The 18,962-nt window shown below is 44.8% G+C and overlaps 1 protein-coding gene across 13 annotated transcripts in view; it reads right to left on the bottom strand.

Annotated features, from left to right (window-relative positions):
- The window catches only part of klc1a (kinesin light chain 1a), a 34,122-nt gene extending 16,508 nt beyond the window's left edge, over positions 1-17,614 (bottom strand). For 12 of the 13 annotated variants that reach the window (XR_009769844.1, XM_061697204.1, XM_061697209.1 and 9 more), the window contains exons 1-9: positions 17,204-17,614; positions 12,074-12,572; positions 11,284-11,362; positions 8,519-8,747; positions 6,242-6,329; positions 2,701-2,802; positions 882-1,055; positions 708-807; positions 555-607 (exon numbers count right to left, since the gene is read on the bottom strand). Coding sequence is in view for 12 of the 13 variants with exons in the window: in XM_061697204.1 (XP_061553188.1) it covers positions 555-607; positions 708-807; positions 882-1,055; positions 2,701-2,802; positions 6,242-6,329; positions 8,519-8,747; positions 11,284-11,362; positions 12,074-12,571 (1,323 nt within the window). In the remaining variant the exon portion in view is untranslated. Of the gene's footprint in view, positions 1-554; positions 608-707; positions 808-881; positions 1,056-2,167; positions 2,590-2,700; positions 2,803-6,241; positions 6,330-8,518; positions 8,748-11,283; positions 11,363-12,073; positions 12,573-17,203 lie in introns of those variants that run through there. The other variant, XM_061697215.1, reaches the window with a different exon arrangement.
- Positions 17,615-18,962: the final 1,348 nt, after the last annotated feature.

Raw genomic sequence — 18,962 nt, 5'->3', positions numbered from 1 at the left:
CTCAGCGGAGTTGGTGTCACGTCCAGGAAACGCAGCACTGAGGTGGGCAAAGGAGAGGGAGACATGGACGCAATGTCGTGACCGTCCGAGACGGGAGCGTTGATCTTCTTGCAGAAATCCATTAGCGACTTTTAACGTGGGGTTATTTTTTTTTTTAGACTCAGCGTTCAATAAGTACTTCATGGTAACAAAAGCCGTGTTTGGCACTGGCCCGGCAGACGAGGAGGGGGCGGGTACTGCTCGATACGAGAGTTCAACTGCCTGGTGACGAAGGACTGCCTTCACCAGCGAAAATACAATAAATACATTTGGACTTGTTTTTCTTTTTGTTTGTGCTCAGCTAGTAGTAGCCTGTGTTGGCTTATTTACACTACTACCTCCCCTCAAAGCTCACACCATTTCAGCAATAATTAAAAAATATCAACTAATCTTGTTTATAAGAATGAAAATAGCATTTGGAAAATCAATCAAATGTGCTCCAATTGCCGGCTCCGACTCAAGAGCACTCGCAAAACAAGCAGCTCTCGGCTACAAAGATAGGACAAGTTCCTCACCTTGCTTTGTTCCTCCCTCTCCTCGGCGTGCATCCAAATGGGTTTGTTCTCGCCTGCGGTGTAAACAACAACGTCATTTGTGTCCACAAGTGCGTGCGTGTTTGTGGCTTGGCGTGCGTGTGGACAATCGAGACAGGCGCACGGCCTAGCTACCGTCAACAGAGCCAAACTCCCTCTCGTGGGCTCGTGTGAGGATTTCTTTGTAGAGCGTCTCCGCCTGCTTGAACTTGCCTTGCTTGAGGTAACAGGAGGCCTGGCGGACGACGTGTTACAGTGCCATCAAAAGGTGGATTTGGCAAACAAGCCCAAAGACACACTCCTCCTCACCAGGTTGTTTTTGGTTTTGGCCACGTTGGGGTCGTCCGGCCCCAGTTTGGTCTGGTAGATCTCCAGCGCTCGCATGTAGTAGTACTCCACCTCCTCGTACTTGCCCTGGTTCTGACACAGCAGGGCCAGGTTGTTGAGCTGCTTGGCCACGTCCGGGTGGTCCTTGCCCAGCACCTGGAGCGCAACGACAGCAGGGGGCGCTCAAGGCGAGGGTCCGAGCAAACGTTTGGACAGCGTGCGCCATTTGGTTAACCGTTCGCCACGTGTGCTACATTCAACACATGTTCCGCCTTTGTTTCCTGGTTTGAAACAAACCTGTTACGTTGTAGGACAAAGTGACCCCATCGAACAGCTGGATTTGTATTATTATTATTATTACGATTAAATGTATTCTGCTGGCCTACATCTTTTCTTTCCGGTTTAAACCATTTAAAAAATTGCTGATTAAAATTGTATTGGTACGCTGCAAACACGCAAAATGTTGCCGTGTGAATTCATCTTGTCTCCTAAAAACATCTTGTACTTATTTTAATACACTTGATTTTTTTCAGCAAAACAAAAAGACTTGTCGATTCCATCTACTTGCGGCTCCTCTGTTATTTGCTGAAAAGACCATTTGTTGATTTTGTGCCACCGGGTGCCAAAAACTAGGTTGAAGCAAGTTGAGGCACTTCATGTAGTGCTTTGCTGCCATCTTGTAGCATGTAAAGGCAATTTTCAATCTTTTTGAGGTGGCGTAAATGAAATGGTGATTTCCGCTACTTGCGGCAGGCCGGAGATACGAGCCATCGCTCGCACGATTTTTTCCTTGGACTTGCGAGCAAAAACTTATTGCCACTTTCACTTGAAGTTTACTGTTAAAATAAACATAAAACAAAGAATTACACTTTGTGTATTGAACCAAACAACGTAAATTTGCCTTACAAAAATCCGCTAGCTTAATGGTAACACAAAATACAAAACGCCATTGACAAGCTAACAAAACAAGCCTCGGTGTGGCGATACTTTTTACCCTACAAGCAACGGATATCTGAACACAAACGGTAGAGCAACAATATGTAGACAGATAACATAATATAAGAATATATTCTCCATGGTCTGCAAAGAACAACTAATATTACTGCGGCTTACTGAGGAGCTGTGACCTTTTTGATGTATATCCATATGTCTATGAATTATGCTGCCCCAGTAGGAGCAGCACAATGTCCACGAAACTGAAGCAAAGAAATGTGGGGAAAAAACTCATTTCTTTACGTTTCTATTGAATTATGTTGTTACAGAATGTTTCATAGAGTGCGATTTTTCTTATTAAAAAATAAACGTTTGGGGGGAGGCTAGAACAGATTAATGGCATTTCCATTCATTTCAATGGGGAAAGAAGATTTGCGAGACGAGTGTCTTTAGTTACGAGTTTGCTCATGAAACAAATTCAAGCCACGTCTCAATGCAAAGCTGTATACGAGTTTCACTTTTGGAATTGAAAACTATAATACCACATACTAATTTATTGACACAGAAGCTGGCTCGAGGGACCTGGAACGTCACTTCTCTGGCAGGGAAGGAGCCCAGGCTGGTGCGCGAGGTCGAGAAGTTCCGACGAGATATAGTCGGGCTCGGGCTCTGGTACCGGTCCTCTCCGGAGGGGTTGGGGCCAGGGTGAGAGGCGCCGAGCAGGTGCGGGTATACTTAGTGCCCCCCGGCTCGGCGCCTGTACGTTGGGGATCACCCCGGTGGATGAGAGGGTAGCCCGTTTTTTTTTTTTCTTTTTTTTTTTTTCTTTTTAAGGAAAAAAAAAAAAGTAGAAATGAAAACTTCCCACCTTCTCTCTTATCTCCAGCGCTCTCTTGCACAGCGGTTCCGCCTCTTTGTACTTGCCCCTCTTGCCGTACAGCACCGCCAGGTTGTTGAGGGTGGCGGCCACCTGTCGGGAACGAGACAAGCCTTTGTCAGCTTTCAAAACGAAGGCGGCGGCGGCGGCGGGCCTCAAATCGGCGCCGCTGCGTCAAACGTCGAGCTCTGTGGTCTGGGGAGGAAGTCGGATTGCGCTCAGAGAGGAAGTCATTGATTAAGGACGCCTTGTCATTTGATCCCCTCTGGTGGTGAAATTTCAGAGTTGGAAGAGGAAGAGGAGGAAGGGTCGGCTTGTTGCGATGCTCAGATAATAGAATGTGCGGGTGCTTTTGTCTTTTTTAAAGGGGACATATTATGGAAAATGTGACTTTTTAATGGCTTTTGTTGGATCTGTAGATTTGTGTTAGCTTCTGATAAACGGCACCTACTCGAAGTTGTCGACGCAGCACGGGTGGAGGAATTTGTTTGTCGATGTCTCCGCTGCGTGCGCCACATGTACGCACACTAATTGCGACGTGTAGGAAATGTCGCATGTATAAAGTGTAGAGAAGGCAGTGTCGTGTATAAAGTGCCCCCAGGGTGAAAATGCTTAAAGTGCTACCTCAACAAGTGAAAATGTTTTCATTTTCCCCACCCCCCCACCCGCCGCAAGCAGAAGCCGTGCCCTCGCTCTGCCCTCGTTCGTCACGGTAACAAAAGTGTACCCACCAGTGAGCCCTCTCACACCGGGCTAGTTTCACACAAAACAAGAAGACAGTGTGTGCATATGTGCTATAACTTTTGATCCTCGGGTCATTTTGATGAACGCATGTGACAGACGCGCTAGTAAGACTTGTGGGACCAGCTTTCAATGGTGAAAGAAAGTGCATAATATGTCTCCTTTAGGGATTTGACCAATCGAAGAGAAGAACTTGAAGCTCAGGTCTGTTTGTGGAAGAGAGAGTGAGGAGGAAGAGGATGATTTTCTGTGGGGATCACTTTGTGAAATCAAGGTGAAAGGTGATTGGGGGCTGACCTCACAAAATGGCGATTGCTGAAGGTCCACACCTGAAGGGGTTAACACGGTTCGTTTGCTTTTCATATACACGTGTGCGACTTTATCATCATCATCATCATCATCATCCAGTGTCAGGGTGCTCAAGTACACACGCACGAAAAGCTGTAATAAGCTTCTAAGAATGATGAAGGCCACTGAGAAGAAAACCACTGTAACGCCCGTCCGTGTTGCCTGCGAGGGAGGCGGCTAAAATCAATATTATCGATCGGAAAGACAGAAAGCGCGTCCTGGTTCCCTGACCGCCTGAATGCGAACAGAGATACAAATAAAGAGGTCAGGGCGATGACAGGCTGGGCAAACAAGGCCAATGACTCAGCCCGGCTGGGTCGAAATCGCCAAATATTAAGATGCGCTTCTACTAAGTCACGAAGTTAGCACGTTAGCTCGGCTTCATCGCTGAAAACACACGGAACCCATTAGCGGGACTGGAGATCAAACGGCAGGAAAATGTAGTGACCAAAATGATCACGGGGATTGGAATTGTCACAATATTGCTAGAATGAATGCTACAGTATGCGAACAATATTTTTGAAAACATAATCAGCGACCCAATATGCTTTGGCTCACGGACAAAGATTTCAGATCCAAGCATTGTTTGGTGGTGGGGATTCAAGTAGCCGTTTGGCAGATAGTGAACAAATCTTCAAAACACAGGCTTCATTCTTTTTATTGGCCCTCCCACTTGAAGTATATTGCCAAACTAAACCCAAGAGAATTACACATTGTGGCTTTAAAGTGTTCAGTCTCATAGAATGGCAATGACCTATGGGGTCCTACAAGGGTCAGTTCTTGGAGCCCTCGTGTTCAGCCTGTGTATGCTACCCTTGGGTCAAATTCTTCCGAACCTCAATGTTGACTATCACGGCTATGCAGATGACACACAGTTACCGTATATCTAGCAGTGTCTCCACATCACTATAGTTCCATTGGGGTGTTTTGTCACCGTCTAAAACAGATAACTGGATGAGCTAAAACCTTCTTCAGTTAAACCACAACCAAACTGAGATCATTGTTTTTGGAAGTAAAGAAAAGAGGATTGCTGTTCGTAAATACCTGGAGTCATAAAACAAAAAACAAAGACCAAGTCCGAAGCCTTGGAGTCCTGATCGATTCCGACCTCATTTTCAAGTCATATCAAATCGATGACTAAAACTGCCTTCTACCATTTGAGGGACATACTGTATCCAGAGTGAAGGCTTGCATGTCCCAAGCAGACCAGGAGAAGCTCATCCATGCTTTTATCTCAAGGAGACTTGACTATCGTAATGGTCTTCTGACTAGGCTCTCCCAAAAGAGCATTAAACAGCTTCAGCTCATTCAGAATGCTGCAGTTCGGGTTCTCACCAGAACAAAGAGGTCGGAACATATTACTCCAATTCATAAGTCTCTACATTGGCTCCAAGTCAGCTTGAGGATAGATTTTAAAGTAAATCCCCAAATGGTTTAGGTCCTGAATACATAAAATAAATGCTAACGGGTTATAAACCCAGTAGGGCTCCGAGATCAGCAGACTCCGATCAGATAGTGGCGCACCGAGTCCGACGCAAACATTGGTGAAGCAATTTATAGCTGTTATGCTGCACACAAATGGAAGAAGTTGTCAACAAAAGTGACATCAGCCCCAAGTGTGAATGTTTTTAAGTCCAGGTTAAAAACTCTTCTTTTTTCTCATGCTTTCTAGAGCATTTCCACTTTCAAACGATCTTCCTCGCACTGTACGTCATTTTAATTGTATTTTTCTCTCTCTCTTAAATGTTTATCATATGTTTTTCCTAAATGCGCTACATCAATAAATTTGCTTTGCTTTGCTGAAGACAATCACATAGCCCCAGCTAGCTTAATGCTAACTCATGATGGAAAACTCCATAGATGGGCTAATGAATAACAACTAAGTGCTGGTGTTATAACCAGTGAATATTGGAAAATAAATGGTGGAGCAACACATGTAGGCATATAATGTAAAAATACTCACAGGCATGTAGTCTTTATCCTCTGCATAAAACGACTAATATTAGTACAACTTATAGGGAATAAGGAGTCTCCATGTATATCTTTATGATAATGCCCTCCAGCAGAAGCAGCAGCACAATGTCCATTGAATTGAAGCAAAAAAAATAAAAGCGGCAAAAACAGTTGAACTCTTTTAATGATGATATTATTGTATTTTTTTTACGAAGTACAATATAACAGAGTGCTATTTTTTTGGAAGGGATCCATGGCATTTCTATTCATTTGCATGGGGAAAGATGATTTGTGTTACACTACAGCATGATCACAGAACAAATTGATCTCAAGTCACGATTGTAATACTGCTCCCAGATCCACAAAATAAATGCAGCGCTTTTACCTCCTGTATGAACATATTTTGATATTCTACGCATTCTGTCGACAGGCTTAAATGGTATAGCAGACCAGACCGATAATAACAAGATTGCGGGTAACATGAACTCACAGCAGGGTGGTCCCGGCCCAGCGTCTTCTCCCTGATGGCCAGAGCGTCATTCAGCAGGTTGGCCGCCTCCTTGTACTTGTTCTGATCCCTGCGAGTGAACACACACCAGAGCACAGCCGTAAAACTCCCACGAACACGATGCTGCTGCACCGCCGTTTCCCACACTTCACCAAAAGACGGCAACCTTTCAACACATGAGATTTGTGGAGGAGGGAGAAAAACGAGAGGAACCCGTTAAAATAGTTTTCCAGCAGGTCTGGGTCATTCTTTTGTTCCGTTCAGACAGTCGGGACATTGACGCCGTACTGTAAATCGTTGGGCGTATTCGCCGGGTTCCACGAGGACCTTGACGGTCGTCGAGCAACCAGTCTGGCAGCACAAAACAACATTTTTAGACACTATTGGGCCACTTAAAACACGACTGGGTAAAGTATGCTCATTCATCCCTTCCTTAAAATTGGCTCATCAAAATGTATTACTCATTAAAAAAAATACTCATAGATTAATATTAGTCCACTAAAAGATTTTGTACATACATTTAACGTTTTACTTATTTTACTAAATTAAATGGTTAATTAATTGTAATTAATGTTTGTAATATAAATAATACAATCAAATAAATAAGATTTAATTACGATTATATATAGGAATGGGCAAGTACCGATACCAGGTAGCGAAATAAGGCCGGTACCGGCCTTATTTCATGGTATCGGGTACCGTAATTTCTTGTGTATAATGCGCATTTTTATCCCCCTAAAATTGTCAACAGTCAATAGTGGGCATTATACATAGGTATAGGGGAAAATGAAAAATGTTTTCACATTTTATAAATGTATGCCGCCATGTAGAGGTTATGAAAAAGCTGTACACTTCCATTCTAATATGCCACTGCCACCTAGAGGTTATGAGAAAGGTGTACACTTTCAGTCCAATATGCCTGCGCAACCTAGTGGTTGTGGGAAAGGTGTAGCCTACACTTTCATTCCAATATGACAGGGGTATGTATGACTGCATATATGTACAGTTGTGCTCATAAGTTGACATACCCAGGCAGAATTTGTGAAATGTTTGTTTATGTATTGATTTTTTCTAATAAATACAACTGATGACTGAACAACGACCATCATTAATTTATGTATGGTTATGTTTTGTTTAATGATAATGCTTTTCTCAAATGCTTGACAGTTTAATTTAAATCAAATTCAAATTCAATTAAATGTGTTTTGCCAGGTCCTTTGTTTTCTTGAAAGAATTGTACTCATCTTACAAATTCTGCCTGGGTTATCAAACATATGAGCACAACTGTGTGTTTTCTCATTCACTCAATAAAAGTAGGGCTGTGTATTTCAAAAGAAATAAATAAATAGAAAGAAAGTATGTGTTCAAATAAAGTGCTTGGCTTCAGAATAATATTTGAAAAACATAACCAAAAAATACTTCATGTTTTTATCATATGGGTAGAAGCAAAATCATGCATTGTAAAAATGCATGATACATAGGTAGAAGGGTTTTCCAGAATTTTGAGGTCAACGTTGGGGGGTGCGCATTAAAACACCAGAAATGACGGTACTTGTGAAGGTTGCTGACACCAGCCACCAATACTCAAGGCAATAAATAATCATCTGACGTGGACTAAGTCCTCCTCGCCAGTAGTTGGCGCTACACTGCAACAGTCTGATACATGGGCAAATCATCAAAGAAAAGTTTTTGTTCACCATTATCTGTCGTGTTCGTCGACATCGTATGTATCAAAAGTACTCGTGGTATTGGTACTCTGTATCGGTCTGAAAAAAGTGGCATCGAACAGCCCAAATGATATCATTAAATTAACTAGTTTACATACACATTTAAACAAAATTTGCACACCGCTGAAACATTTCTCATTATTTTTACCTGTCTGTTTAAAAAATCGAATGTGGCGCTTAAGCACAAAATGTGTCCATCCCTGCATCATTCATTAACCTCTCTAAACAATCGGTTGATTGTAAAATTACCAATTTTAAACTTATATTCAACATTTTGAATGGATTACAATGACATGAATGATAAATAATACAATGACAACATGCGGTATCATTGTATTATTGAAATATTTATTTCATACATTTTACAAACATTTATTTGAGTAAATAATCGGTTCATTACAATGAAACATTTATAGTCCCAAATGATTACATGCCAATAAATGTCTGTTATTAACTTTTTTCAAGATGAAAGTTTGCCCCCCAGCCCACTTGATTTGAAACGTCCCCTCGCAGAATCTCTTTTGAGACCGACCTGTAGACGAGGGCCAGGATGTTGAGCATGGTGGCCACGTCGGGGTGGTCGTGGCCCGACGTCTTCTCCAGGTCCTCCAGGGCCTGCTTGCAGAGCGGCACGGCCACCTCGTAGCGGCCCTGCGAGGCGTACTGGATCACCAGGTTGTGGAGGGTCCGCAGGCGGGCCGGGATCTCGTAGCCGCCCTGCCGGGCGGCGGCCGCCGCCGCGCCGCCGTGGGCCGGCCGGACTGGACGGACGCCGGAGAATGAGCGCAAAATTTAGCACAAGAATCGCGAGCGGAATCGGAGGCAAAGTCAAACACGCTGACGGACACAATGCAAACGCACACACACGCGTATGCAAAAGCTGTGAGTTCCGCCCCACCCTTTGGTCTTCCACTTGTGGACACACCAAAATACAATGTACAAAAATAGCGAAGAAAAAAGGCATTCAAATAGAAATAAAGCCAACCCTTTCCTGAACCTCTTATCCACACCAGATATGGTCGAAATAGGCTTGACACGATCTGGATTTGGGGGGCCGATCAGCGAGTTTAAAAAAACGATAACAAGATGGAGGAATGTGTCTATTTAAATGACCTGTTCATTTACCGCATATACTTGTGTACTTAATTGCTCAAAAAATGATATTTCTTTGTTCCTCTATTTATGCCAGCGAGGCATAGTGACAGACAGAACAAATGATAAATGGTCATCTATTAGATGGCAGGAAGTCAATACAGTCATTCATGTGTCCACCTTTGGTGACATTTTTGTTTGTTGGTGTTTCGTGAGATTTTTCAATTGCAAAATATGTTCCTTGGCTCCATCAAGGTTGGAAATCACTGCTCTGATCACAACGTGTATTCGAATCAGTCAGGTCAAACCGACATGACAACGTGACAGAAATAATGGCTGCTAACGTACTGTCATTCAATTACTTTAGACTTCGCCCACACCGAAACGTTAGAGAGCACGATTCGACAGAACGGCGGCATGTTTACGTCCAACTGTTCGTGCTACCGCGAGCTTGCTAGGCTATATAACGTTTTTGCTGCTTGCGAGCCGTATCGTATTCAGAGTATGTGAACGTCCCTCAAGCGAGCCTAAAACCAACGTCCTCTCCTGTCCTGAACACCGCCGACCACCAACACGCGTTTCCCCCCCCATTTTGTTCTTACAAACACACGCGGCGTTCCATTATTGTCGTCGTCGCCACGGTAACGAGTGTATCCGGTCGCATTTGAGTTGACCAGATAAAGCCCAACGATCGTCAAAAAACGGATGCGGTAGTATCGGAATACAAGATTTTATTGTAGTAGTCCGACATAGTGCAATCCTGAAAGAGCAAATTTGTCTCGTAGTCTGAGCCGGCGGGCATGACTACGTGTGGTCTGTCCCACACCGCCGAAGTTTTTTACATGTTTTTATTTTTATTTTTTTTAAATAACTTCTTTGGCCGTCAGAAATGAACAGTACTACGTCAAAAGACACGCGACAAGGCTAAAAAGAAACTCGATTTTTGGATTCAAATATACTGCGCACGCAGCGACGCGCAGTAAATGTCTTTTGCGGAGCCCATCGATGACGTCATCGATCGGATGGTCGAATTATGACATTAAAGCCGATCGACCGATCAGCAACAAAATGCTAAATATCGCCCGATACCGATAAGCCCGGTAAAATCGGTGTAAAGTCTAGTTCTAAATGTTTTAATCATCTATAATAACTATTTAGAATGATTAGATTGAATAAAGCATAATTAAATTGAATAGCTCATCTCATCTCTAATCTAATAACAAATATATGAACAAAACCATTTCAAAAAAACAAACAAACAAATATAAACTCCGGTTTAGGTTCATCAAAGACGTGCCAACGGGAGTGCGACTGGTTGGTTGTTTCGATGTGCCCTGCGATTGGCTGGCGGCCGGTTCAGGGCGTACAGCGTGCCCGCGACCCGCGTGCGTTAAATAGAAGCATTTATCATAAATACTTCAATGAGTGGGTTTAATAATATAGTACGGTAAATATTCATAGATGATAATATTAAATGTTTCATAAAAAACAAAAACATAACATTTTATAATACATTATACAATTATTACAGCAAAGAAAGAATAAATACAATGACATAAATGTAAAATATCATTGTATCACATTAAAAAAAACAAGTTATAGTAGACGTTTATTTCAAAAGAATTCAAAATGTTTTCATAGAAACTGCAAGTCCAATCAATATTCTCCATCTGATTTTTGCATTTTGCTTTGCGGTAACCCGAATCCACCAAAATGTCGTCCGTGTCCTTGTGGCACTTTAAAATCCTATTTGTGCATCTGAAAAGGATTTATGGCTAGGACAACGAAAAGGGAAATCCTTTGCGACCCCAAACTAACTCGGGGGAGCGCTGCCATAGCTCTCTCATTATGCGGGATTGACCGCCATTTATGTTGCGCTCTCTCATATTTGTCTCTGCTCTTCTGCTAGAAACTACCCAGCCAGAAGAGAACATTTCCTCCGCACGGCCTCGCTGGGGGGGGGGGGCACAAAAGAAAAATGTACAACACATACAACAAATGGAAGGAGCTGCAACACTGTCCAAATCGCTGTACAAACCATGCTAGCATTTAGCCACCAGCTACCTCGTGCTCCTACTTTGTGATGTTACTGGTTGACCAGGAGTGATAGAGGGGGAACAAAAATAACAAATAAAAAAAACAAATCACAGATGGGGCATAGTTGTGTAGGTCCCACAAGTACACAAAATCCTTTAGTGTACTTACTGCCTTGCGCTTGGTCGTCATGATCATCAGGGAAGAGATCATCCAGAGTCTCCTTGCTGGACTCCGAGTCCTTCTCCTCCTGAAGAAGAAAATGCACACTCTCTCTGTCTTTTATGCATTCTTTTCTCGCGGAGAGATTTTGCTTCAACCTTGTTTTGTAATCGAATGATACGATTCATTGTTTCAGCCCGACAGCCGCTACACGTCCAAAACGGCCCCCTCGCTAATAGGCATAGACCGATTGATTATATTTGGCATTTAGAGGCTTTTGTTGTTTTTTTTTAAATCCGACAGCCGATAAGAGAAGTTAAAACTTTCAATTTTCAGTGAACTTGCTAAGAGATGCTGGTGACGCTTGGAACTTTTTTAACTTGAAACTAAATGAAGTGAAAGATTAACACTTGAGTTGTAGTGAAATTTTCTTCGAGGAGAAAGCTATTCATTTGTTGAAGTTTTCATTGAACGTCATAAGACATTCGGCTGAGCACACTGGGAGCGCCGGCTCTTTTTGTTTGAATTTTGAAACAAATGTTGAAAAGTCCAAACGCTGTTGAATAAACATGATAAAAGGCATTTACCCAAAGTTAAGCATCGGGGTTTGTATTATTCCAAAGTTTGACGGCAATATTTCCCCCGTCACCGCAAACGAACATCGGCTCCAAGTATCGCTAATCGGCCTCCCGGACTACTAATTATCGGCACGGGCCGTGAAAAATCTCTCTCTACTCGCTGCAGAGGAAAATGCGATTCCCAGCACAGCCGACGAGTAGACTGTCGGAGGAGGACTCACCGAGGGGGAGAGGTCCTCGTCGTACTTCTTGAGCTGGTTCATGAACTCCAGGTGCTTCTTCTCCTCCTCCAGCTGCGCCACGCTCTGCTCGCTCTTCTGCAGCTTCTGCTGGGTGCCGGCCAGCTCGTCCCGCAGCCACTGGTTCTCCTGGCACAGGCGGCGCACCTGGGCCCGCAGCTTCTGCTTCTCCGACTCCACCGAGCTCAGGTGGCCGGACAGGGCCATCATGACCTGGGCCTCGCTCAGGCCCAGCTCCAGCATCTCCAGGGACTTGCGGATCATGCGCGACTTCTCCTCCGCCAGCACGCCCTCCTCGTCCCGCTTGAGGCAGCGCAGCGTGCCCAGCAGGCCGTCCAGGATGGAGCGGTGCTCCTGCTTCAGGGCGTCCAGGCCCTGGATCACCTGCTTGGTGCGCGAGATGATCTCATCCTGGGACAGCTTCTCGCCGGGCTCCTCCTCCGCCTTCACGCACACCACGCCGGACATGTCCTCACGCATCCTGAAAGCGAGAATCATAGAAGAGGGCGTGATGCGAGCGGCCGTGTCGCCGTGACACCTCAAGTGACATCGGACTGTGATGAAAGGGGCGAGAGGGAGGTGATTTCACATGTTTTATGGATTCAAACGCCGAACCTGCAGATGTTGACTTTCTCAACTTACCCTGTTGGCCGAGCTTGAAAGAAACACAAAACTAATGCTCGAGGTGAGTGAACGAGCGTGTGTTCTTTGGCTGCTTTTGACATTCGAAAAGAAAATCTTTTGCAAATAATCCAAACGAGCCTCGTGTACTGTGAAGGTCGCAGCTTACGAAAACCTTTTTCACGTTGCAAGGAAGAACTGCTTCTTCCTCCGCATGTCGGTGGCTGAGTGCACTGTACAGGACTGGACAATATTCCATTTGTAACGGGATGAATCCAGATGAAACCAGCTATGACAGGATGTCAACTGCGCAAAATTAGCTGCAACCGCACGTAACCATTTCTCACAGGAGATGTAACTACTGTGCATCAACCAGATGTCAATTGTATTTAACTAGATGTGACTGCAAAAAGAAACGTACACCACCAGATTTAACTGGAAACTAGAACGATATACACCCACATGTACATTTGCTGTACATAACCAGATGTAAACACACAAAACAGGATGTAACGACTCGCCATAGCCAAATGTAAGCAGCTATAACGACATAATCAGATGTAACGAGTAGCATTCACTCAGCTAAAACCATACTGCACAAAATAAGATGTAACCGTACATAACCAGCTACGACAAGATCTAACAAGGGGAAACTACTCTGCATTAGCCAAATGGAACCAGAGCTGAAAGGTACCATAAAGGTTTCGGAGAAACATACGCTGCCATCCAAGCGACGTCTTTTTTTTTTTCCGTCACCTCCAAAGCTTCAACAGTTAGCGTCCTCAGTTCCCAAACGTTGATTGAATGTTGTTCAAAGAAAAGGTGACGCAACACAGTTGTAAACATGAGCCTGTCCCAACTTTTTGGGAACGTGTCGCAGCCATAAAAGTCTTAAGTTAATGATTATTTGCTAAAAACAATCAAGTTGATCAGTTTGAACATTAAATATCTTGTCTTTGTAGTGTATTCATGAAAAATATAGGTTGAACATGATTTGCAAATCATTGCATTCCGTTTTTATTGAACACAACGTCCCAACTTCATTGGAATTGGGGTTGGAGATGTAACTCGGTCATCAGATGCAACAGTGCTGCACTTGCACGTGTACAGTCGATTTATTTGAGACAATTTGATTATTGTTATACTGTAGTATGCTATTAATCTTTTTATTTATGTATTGATGTACTTGTTTATTTTCGCATTTCTGTCATCTGCTGTAGTCTTTGTTAATTTGACTTATTTTAGTTTGTGCTTTTATTTGTTTTCACGTTCCAGTGTTTCCTCACTTTGGGGGGCGTCAGCCCGCAGCTTGTGTTGCTGACGCCCCCTCCCCCACTGTGGCGCGTCCTCACTGCGCTCAGCCACGTCTCAATAGCTATGTTATGTATTTATTCATCTTTTTAACGTAACTATTTTTACGCACGGGTGTTGGGTGCCGCAGGGACTCGGACACTGCGGCCGGGTGGGAGGCTTGAGTTCGTGTCATTTATCGTTTGCCTTGTGAAGTACTTTGTCTTGCTTTTTAAGTACGAAAGGCGCTATACAAATAAAAGCTTGATCGGTCGTCTCAAAACACCAAATCTATGTAGATAAGTCACCGTTCTGTAAAAAAAAAAAAAAAAAACGCACAAAGTATCCGTGGCACCCTGTTCCTCTCCATCTCGACTTATATCAATTTTTTCACACTATCGAAAAGAGGATTATGAGCGAGCTGCCGCAGAATAAATGTCGGCAGGCTTCGACGCAATAAAACATCGCAAAGCTACCCAGCACACTCGTGATTGCGGACAGAACACCGAACACCTCTATGTCAACACTGTTAACAATGTCACAGCCGGGCCACAACCTGCCTCCAAACACATTTCACGGTCAACATCAAGCGCACAGAGAAAACATTTCAAGTACGGAGAAGAACGGGCGCGTGAAGGGGGGGGGGGGGGGGGGGGGGGGGGCGCCGGCCCAGCCTGCGGCACGTCAGCTGACGGCCCAGCAGGAAGCGGACCATGCGTACTGCACGAGATTGCAGGGCCAAATATAACTGTCAAAAAATAAATAATAAATGGAACCCACAAACTACAACGAGTGGCAACTAGATCATCAAATCAACTGGAACATAACCAGATACAAGCAGCTATCCTGAGGCGTAACCAGATGCAACCGGAAAACTATTTTTCACAAGATCAAATTCAACCAGCTATAACCAAATCACGCAATTCTAGGAAATTAGATTTAACGACATAGCCAAATGATACCAGACGCCAACCATGAGATCCATAACTAGGTGTAACCGGGAGTCAACCAGTTTATAGCCAGCTACAACCAGATGTAACTTCGTACAACCAGCCGCAACAAGCTGTCAAATCACGAAGGAAGCAAGTTCAAAATGAGACTTTAGCGCACGTAACTAAAAGTAACACTATTACAATCAACCAGAAGATGGAACTGCACAGAAACCGATAGAACTGAATTCAAACAGTTATAACATCCTACCACCAGATGTAACCTGAATTAACTGTACGAAAGGAGATAACCTGAAGTAACATGATGACAACCCACCGCAAGATGGGACCAAATGTAACTGCCCACAACCAGATTGAACCGGTTACAATGAGCTAAAACCAGACCCAAATGCTCAAAATGAGATGCAACCGTACATACATCACCAAACCAGGGCTCGACGTTAACTTTTTAGGGTACTTGCCCGAAGATTTTTGCTTGCCCTGTTCGGTCAAGTGCACGCAAATGTTTGCTATATCTCACGTTTTGGCCTTATCACGGTATGATAATTATTGCGCTATTGTAGGAAGGCTGACGGTACAGGTGGGGCGAAGAGGTGAAAGGGGTACTACCCAAAAACCTCGTCTTGATCGCGGAGTCCTTCGCAATAAGCTTTCGTAGTTTCCGCGCGTTTCCCCGCAGGTTTTTGTGAAAAAGACACCTTCGCATCTTATATTACCGTGCACTTCTATCCCCGTCCATCCAACGTTTACATTCGTATACTGCAGCAATAATCATGCCATGCTCACAATAATAAAACTGTCCGGTGAGAAATTGTCTGTTGAATAATTTAACAGGCTTTGTGATATATTTTCAAAGTTACAACATTAGAAATTGTTGCTCTTCTAACTAACATTAAAAATGACGGGCTACTAACTGTGATTTTTGTTGTTGTTGCATGAGTCCAAAAAGGCGGCACGGTGACCGACTGGTTAGAACGACCGCCTCACGGTTCTGAGGACCGGGGTTCCATCCCCGGCCCCCGCCCGCGTGCAGTTTGCATGTTCTCCCCGCGCCTGCGTGGCTTTTCTCCGGGCACTCCGGTTTCCTCCCGCGTCCCCAAAACATGCACGCTAGCTTAATTGAAGACTCTAAATTGCCCGTAGGTGTGAATGTGAGTGCGAGTGGTTGTTTGTTTGTATGCATGTATGTGCCCTGCGATTGGCTGGCGGCCGGTTCAGGGCGTATGAAGATGGCTGGGATGCGCCCGGGACCCACGTGAGGAGAAGCGCTACTGAAAATGGATGGATGCTATTATTAAACAGAATGTAAAGAATTACACAGCATTTCCCCCCGTGTTTTGAATGAGAAACTCTCTCTTTTCAAATTTGACATTATAAACAAGCGTGTGTACAAATCCAATAAAAGGTCTGTCTCCCTCTTCACGGAGCGCCTTTGTTCTCTGCAGTTGAGTCCAGCAACACCCCAGGCCGCTATACGAGAAAATAGGTGCCGTGTATCTCAAACTGGAGCATGAAATCTTGCGGTGGGAACATTACGGCCAGCATTTACGCCAACATCTGCTTTGAGCTTTCACTTCCACATGACAGAAATAGGAAGCGGGGCAACGGTGCTTTTAAGAAGAACCACACTCGTGTGCAGTGCACTGATTGAATGCAGGTTGGTCATGGCTGTCCACGGTTTGTCTACACACGCAACGAGAACAGGACGACCAGTTTAGTTAGCAGGACTCAAGGGGAGTAGATGGCTGTCGGGAGGCCTGCAGGTCGTCACGAGCGCATGTTGAAATGTTAATCAGTGGGAGTGGGTCGAAGACACCTCGCGGTACCGTCATCATCGGCCCAGCTGTGGATCCCACACTGGCGTCCACTGTGTCCCAACACAAGAACCTTTCAAGAGCCTCCACCAGCACCGCGCGGAATACCAATCAATGGCGGGCGCTCGAGCAGCTCGCCTGTGGCGGCCTGACAGGCTTCTTGTCTCGCCTCGCCTCCGCGCACACGCACCGTTGAACCTGAAGAACCAGTACGCCTGAAAAATCTTCTTGACTCACAGGAAACACTTTCACCCGACCAATTCCTGGAATCATTGTTACCGCCGTCAGCCCACGAGTGGATTTTATTTAACATGACGAATAGTTCGAATACAAGTTTAAAATCGTCACACTTGAAGAACAGAACAGCGCAATGCCGGTTTATCGACCTCATTCAGGAGCTCGATAGCGTTGCGGGAATTAGCCCGTGGCCGTCTTACCGTTCTCTAGGACATCCGTTGCCAATGGAGCTAAATTGGGTCCTCGATTCGAAGCAGACGGATGACGGGAGAGCGATCAGGCGGCGGTAGGAGCTGATTTTTGGTTTTGTTTTGTTTTGTTTTTTTAAGTCTCCCACCCCCAGCGTCAGGGACGGGATCCGTTTCCCCAAAAGACGAGCTCACATAGCATTAGCTGTCAAACACTGCCCAGGCTTTAGACGGAGCCGCTCGTGACAGGACAGGCCTGTCCATCGCTTTAGAAGCGGGAAGGGAAACGCGACGAGGCCGGCTGACGCGAGTCGACGCGCGGCCCACCGACGATGAGGTGACAGCCCGCCGCTCCGATGACTGACTGGCTGTCACTGACCGACTCGGTGGTGCTGCTGCTGAGGGGCGTGAAATGGCGCCTCCTCCCACGGCTCCCGGGCAATGGCGTCATCCCCAACGAAGCCTAAAAAAAGGGAAATCTGGCCACGCCGAGCTTTGTTTGATCTATTCTCTGTCGTATACCGTTCAGAATTGTTTCTTATCGATACCAACAAATAAATATAAAACAAAAATATATTTTAAAAAATAAAATAAAGGTCGTGCCACGCTTTGAACTTCCCGCACTGCTCCGCATTGGCTAAATCCACGTCACATGGTTTAAGGACGCCATGTTGTCTCTTCGTCGGCATTGCCTTGCGTTACCCTCGGGCAGTTCTTGGCCCTTCAGAGTGGATTTTTGGCAAAGGTTTTTCACAAGATCAAATTCAACCAGCTATAACCAAATCACGCAATTCTAGGAAATTAGATTTAACGACATAGCCAAATGATACCAGACGCCAACCATGAGATCCATAACTAGGTGTAACCGGGAGTCAACCAGTTTATAGCCAGCTACAACCAGATGTAACTTCATACAACCAGCCGCAACAAGCTGTCAAATCACGAAGGAAGCAAGTTCAAAATGAGACTTTAGCGCACGTAACTAAAAGTAACACTATTACAATCAACCAGAAGATGGAACTGCACAGAAACCGAAAGAACTGAATTGTGGTTGAGGTGCTGTAGGCTGTTCCACTCATCCCGGACAAGCCGTGCAGATGCATCGTTTTCCCCAAAACGCCAAAAGAGGACGCCTGTGGTTGAAGGACCCTATATCAGTGCCAGTGCATAACTTACGCACCTTTGAGTCGTCCTTATTGTTGGCAGGTCACGTGACACTTCAGGCTGTGTATTAAGATAGTCATTTAAGAAGAAAAAGAAGAAGAATCACCTTTATTGTCATGAACCATCGGAATGCATGCACACGAAATGTGTTCTCTGCATTTTACCCATCACGGTGAACACATACACACGTTAGCGGAGCACACTGGAGCAGGGGGCAGCCGAAGCGCCCGGGCAAATGTGCAGGAATTGAACCTTTTAATCGGAAAATGTGAGGGTCCTCACCGAGTGGGAAGCCAATAGGGAAAAGCGCGGGTGTTTAAGTTGGATCAAATAAAAGCATGCCTACGAAAAAAAACATCCCATCTAAAAATGTATTCAAAGAAACAAACCATCACATGAGAGATGTTGCAACACCCTCGTACCCCAAGGATGCAACGTCCCTGTGGAAAAGTCTGGGTGTTGAACCCAGTGATTGGGAAGACGTGTGGGTGCTGCAACAAGCACGTCCTCCGTGGAGGTGACACCCATCGGGAAATGTCTGGGTGTTGAACCCTTTCATCGGGAAATGTGTGGGTCCCCGTGGGTGTGACAGCCCTGTCCACTACCA

The sequence above is a fragment of the Phycodurus eques genome, chromosome 14 (genome assembly GCF_024500275.1).
Source record: "Phycodurus eques isolate BA_2022a chromosome 14, UOR_Pequ_1.1, whole genome shotgun sequence".
NCBI classification, from domain to species: Eukaryota; Metazoa; Chordata; class Actinopteri; order Syngnathiformes; family Syngnathidae; genus Phycodurus; species Phycodurus eques.
This window is presented reverse-complemented; position numbering and strand designations above follow the sequence as displayed.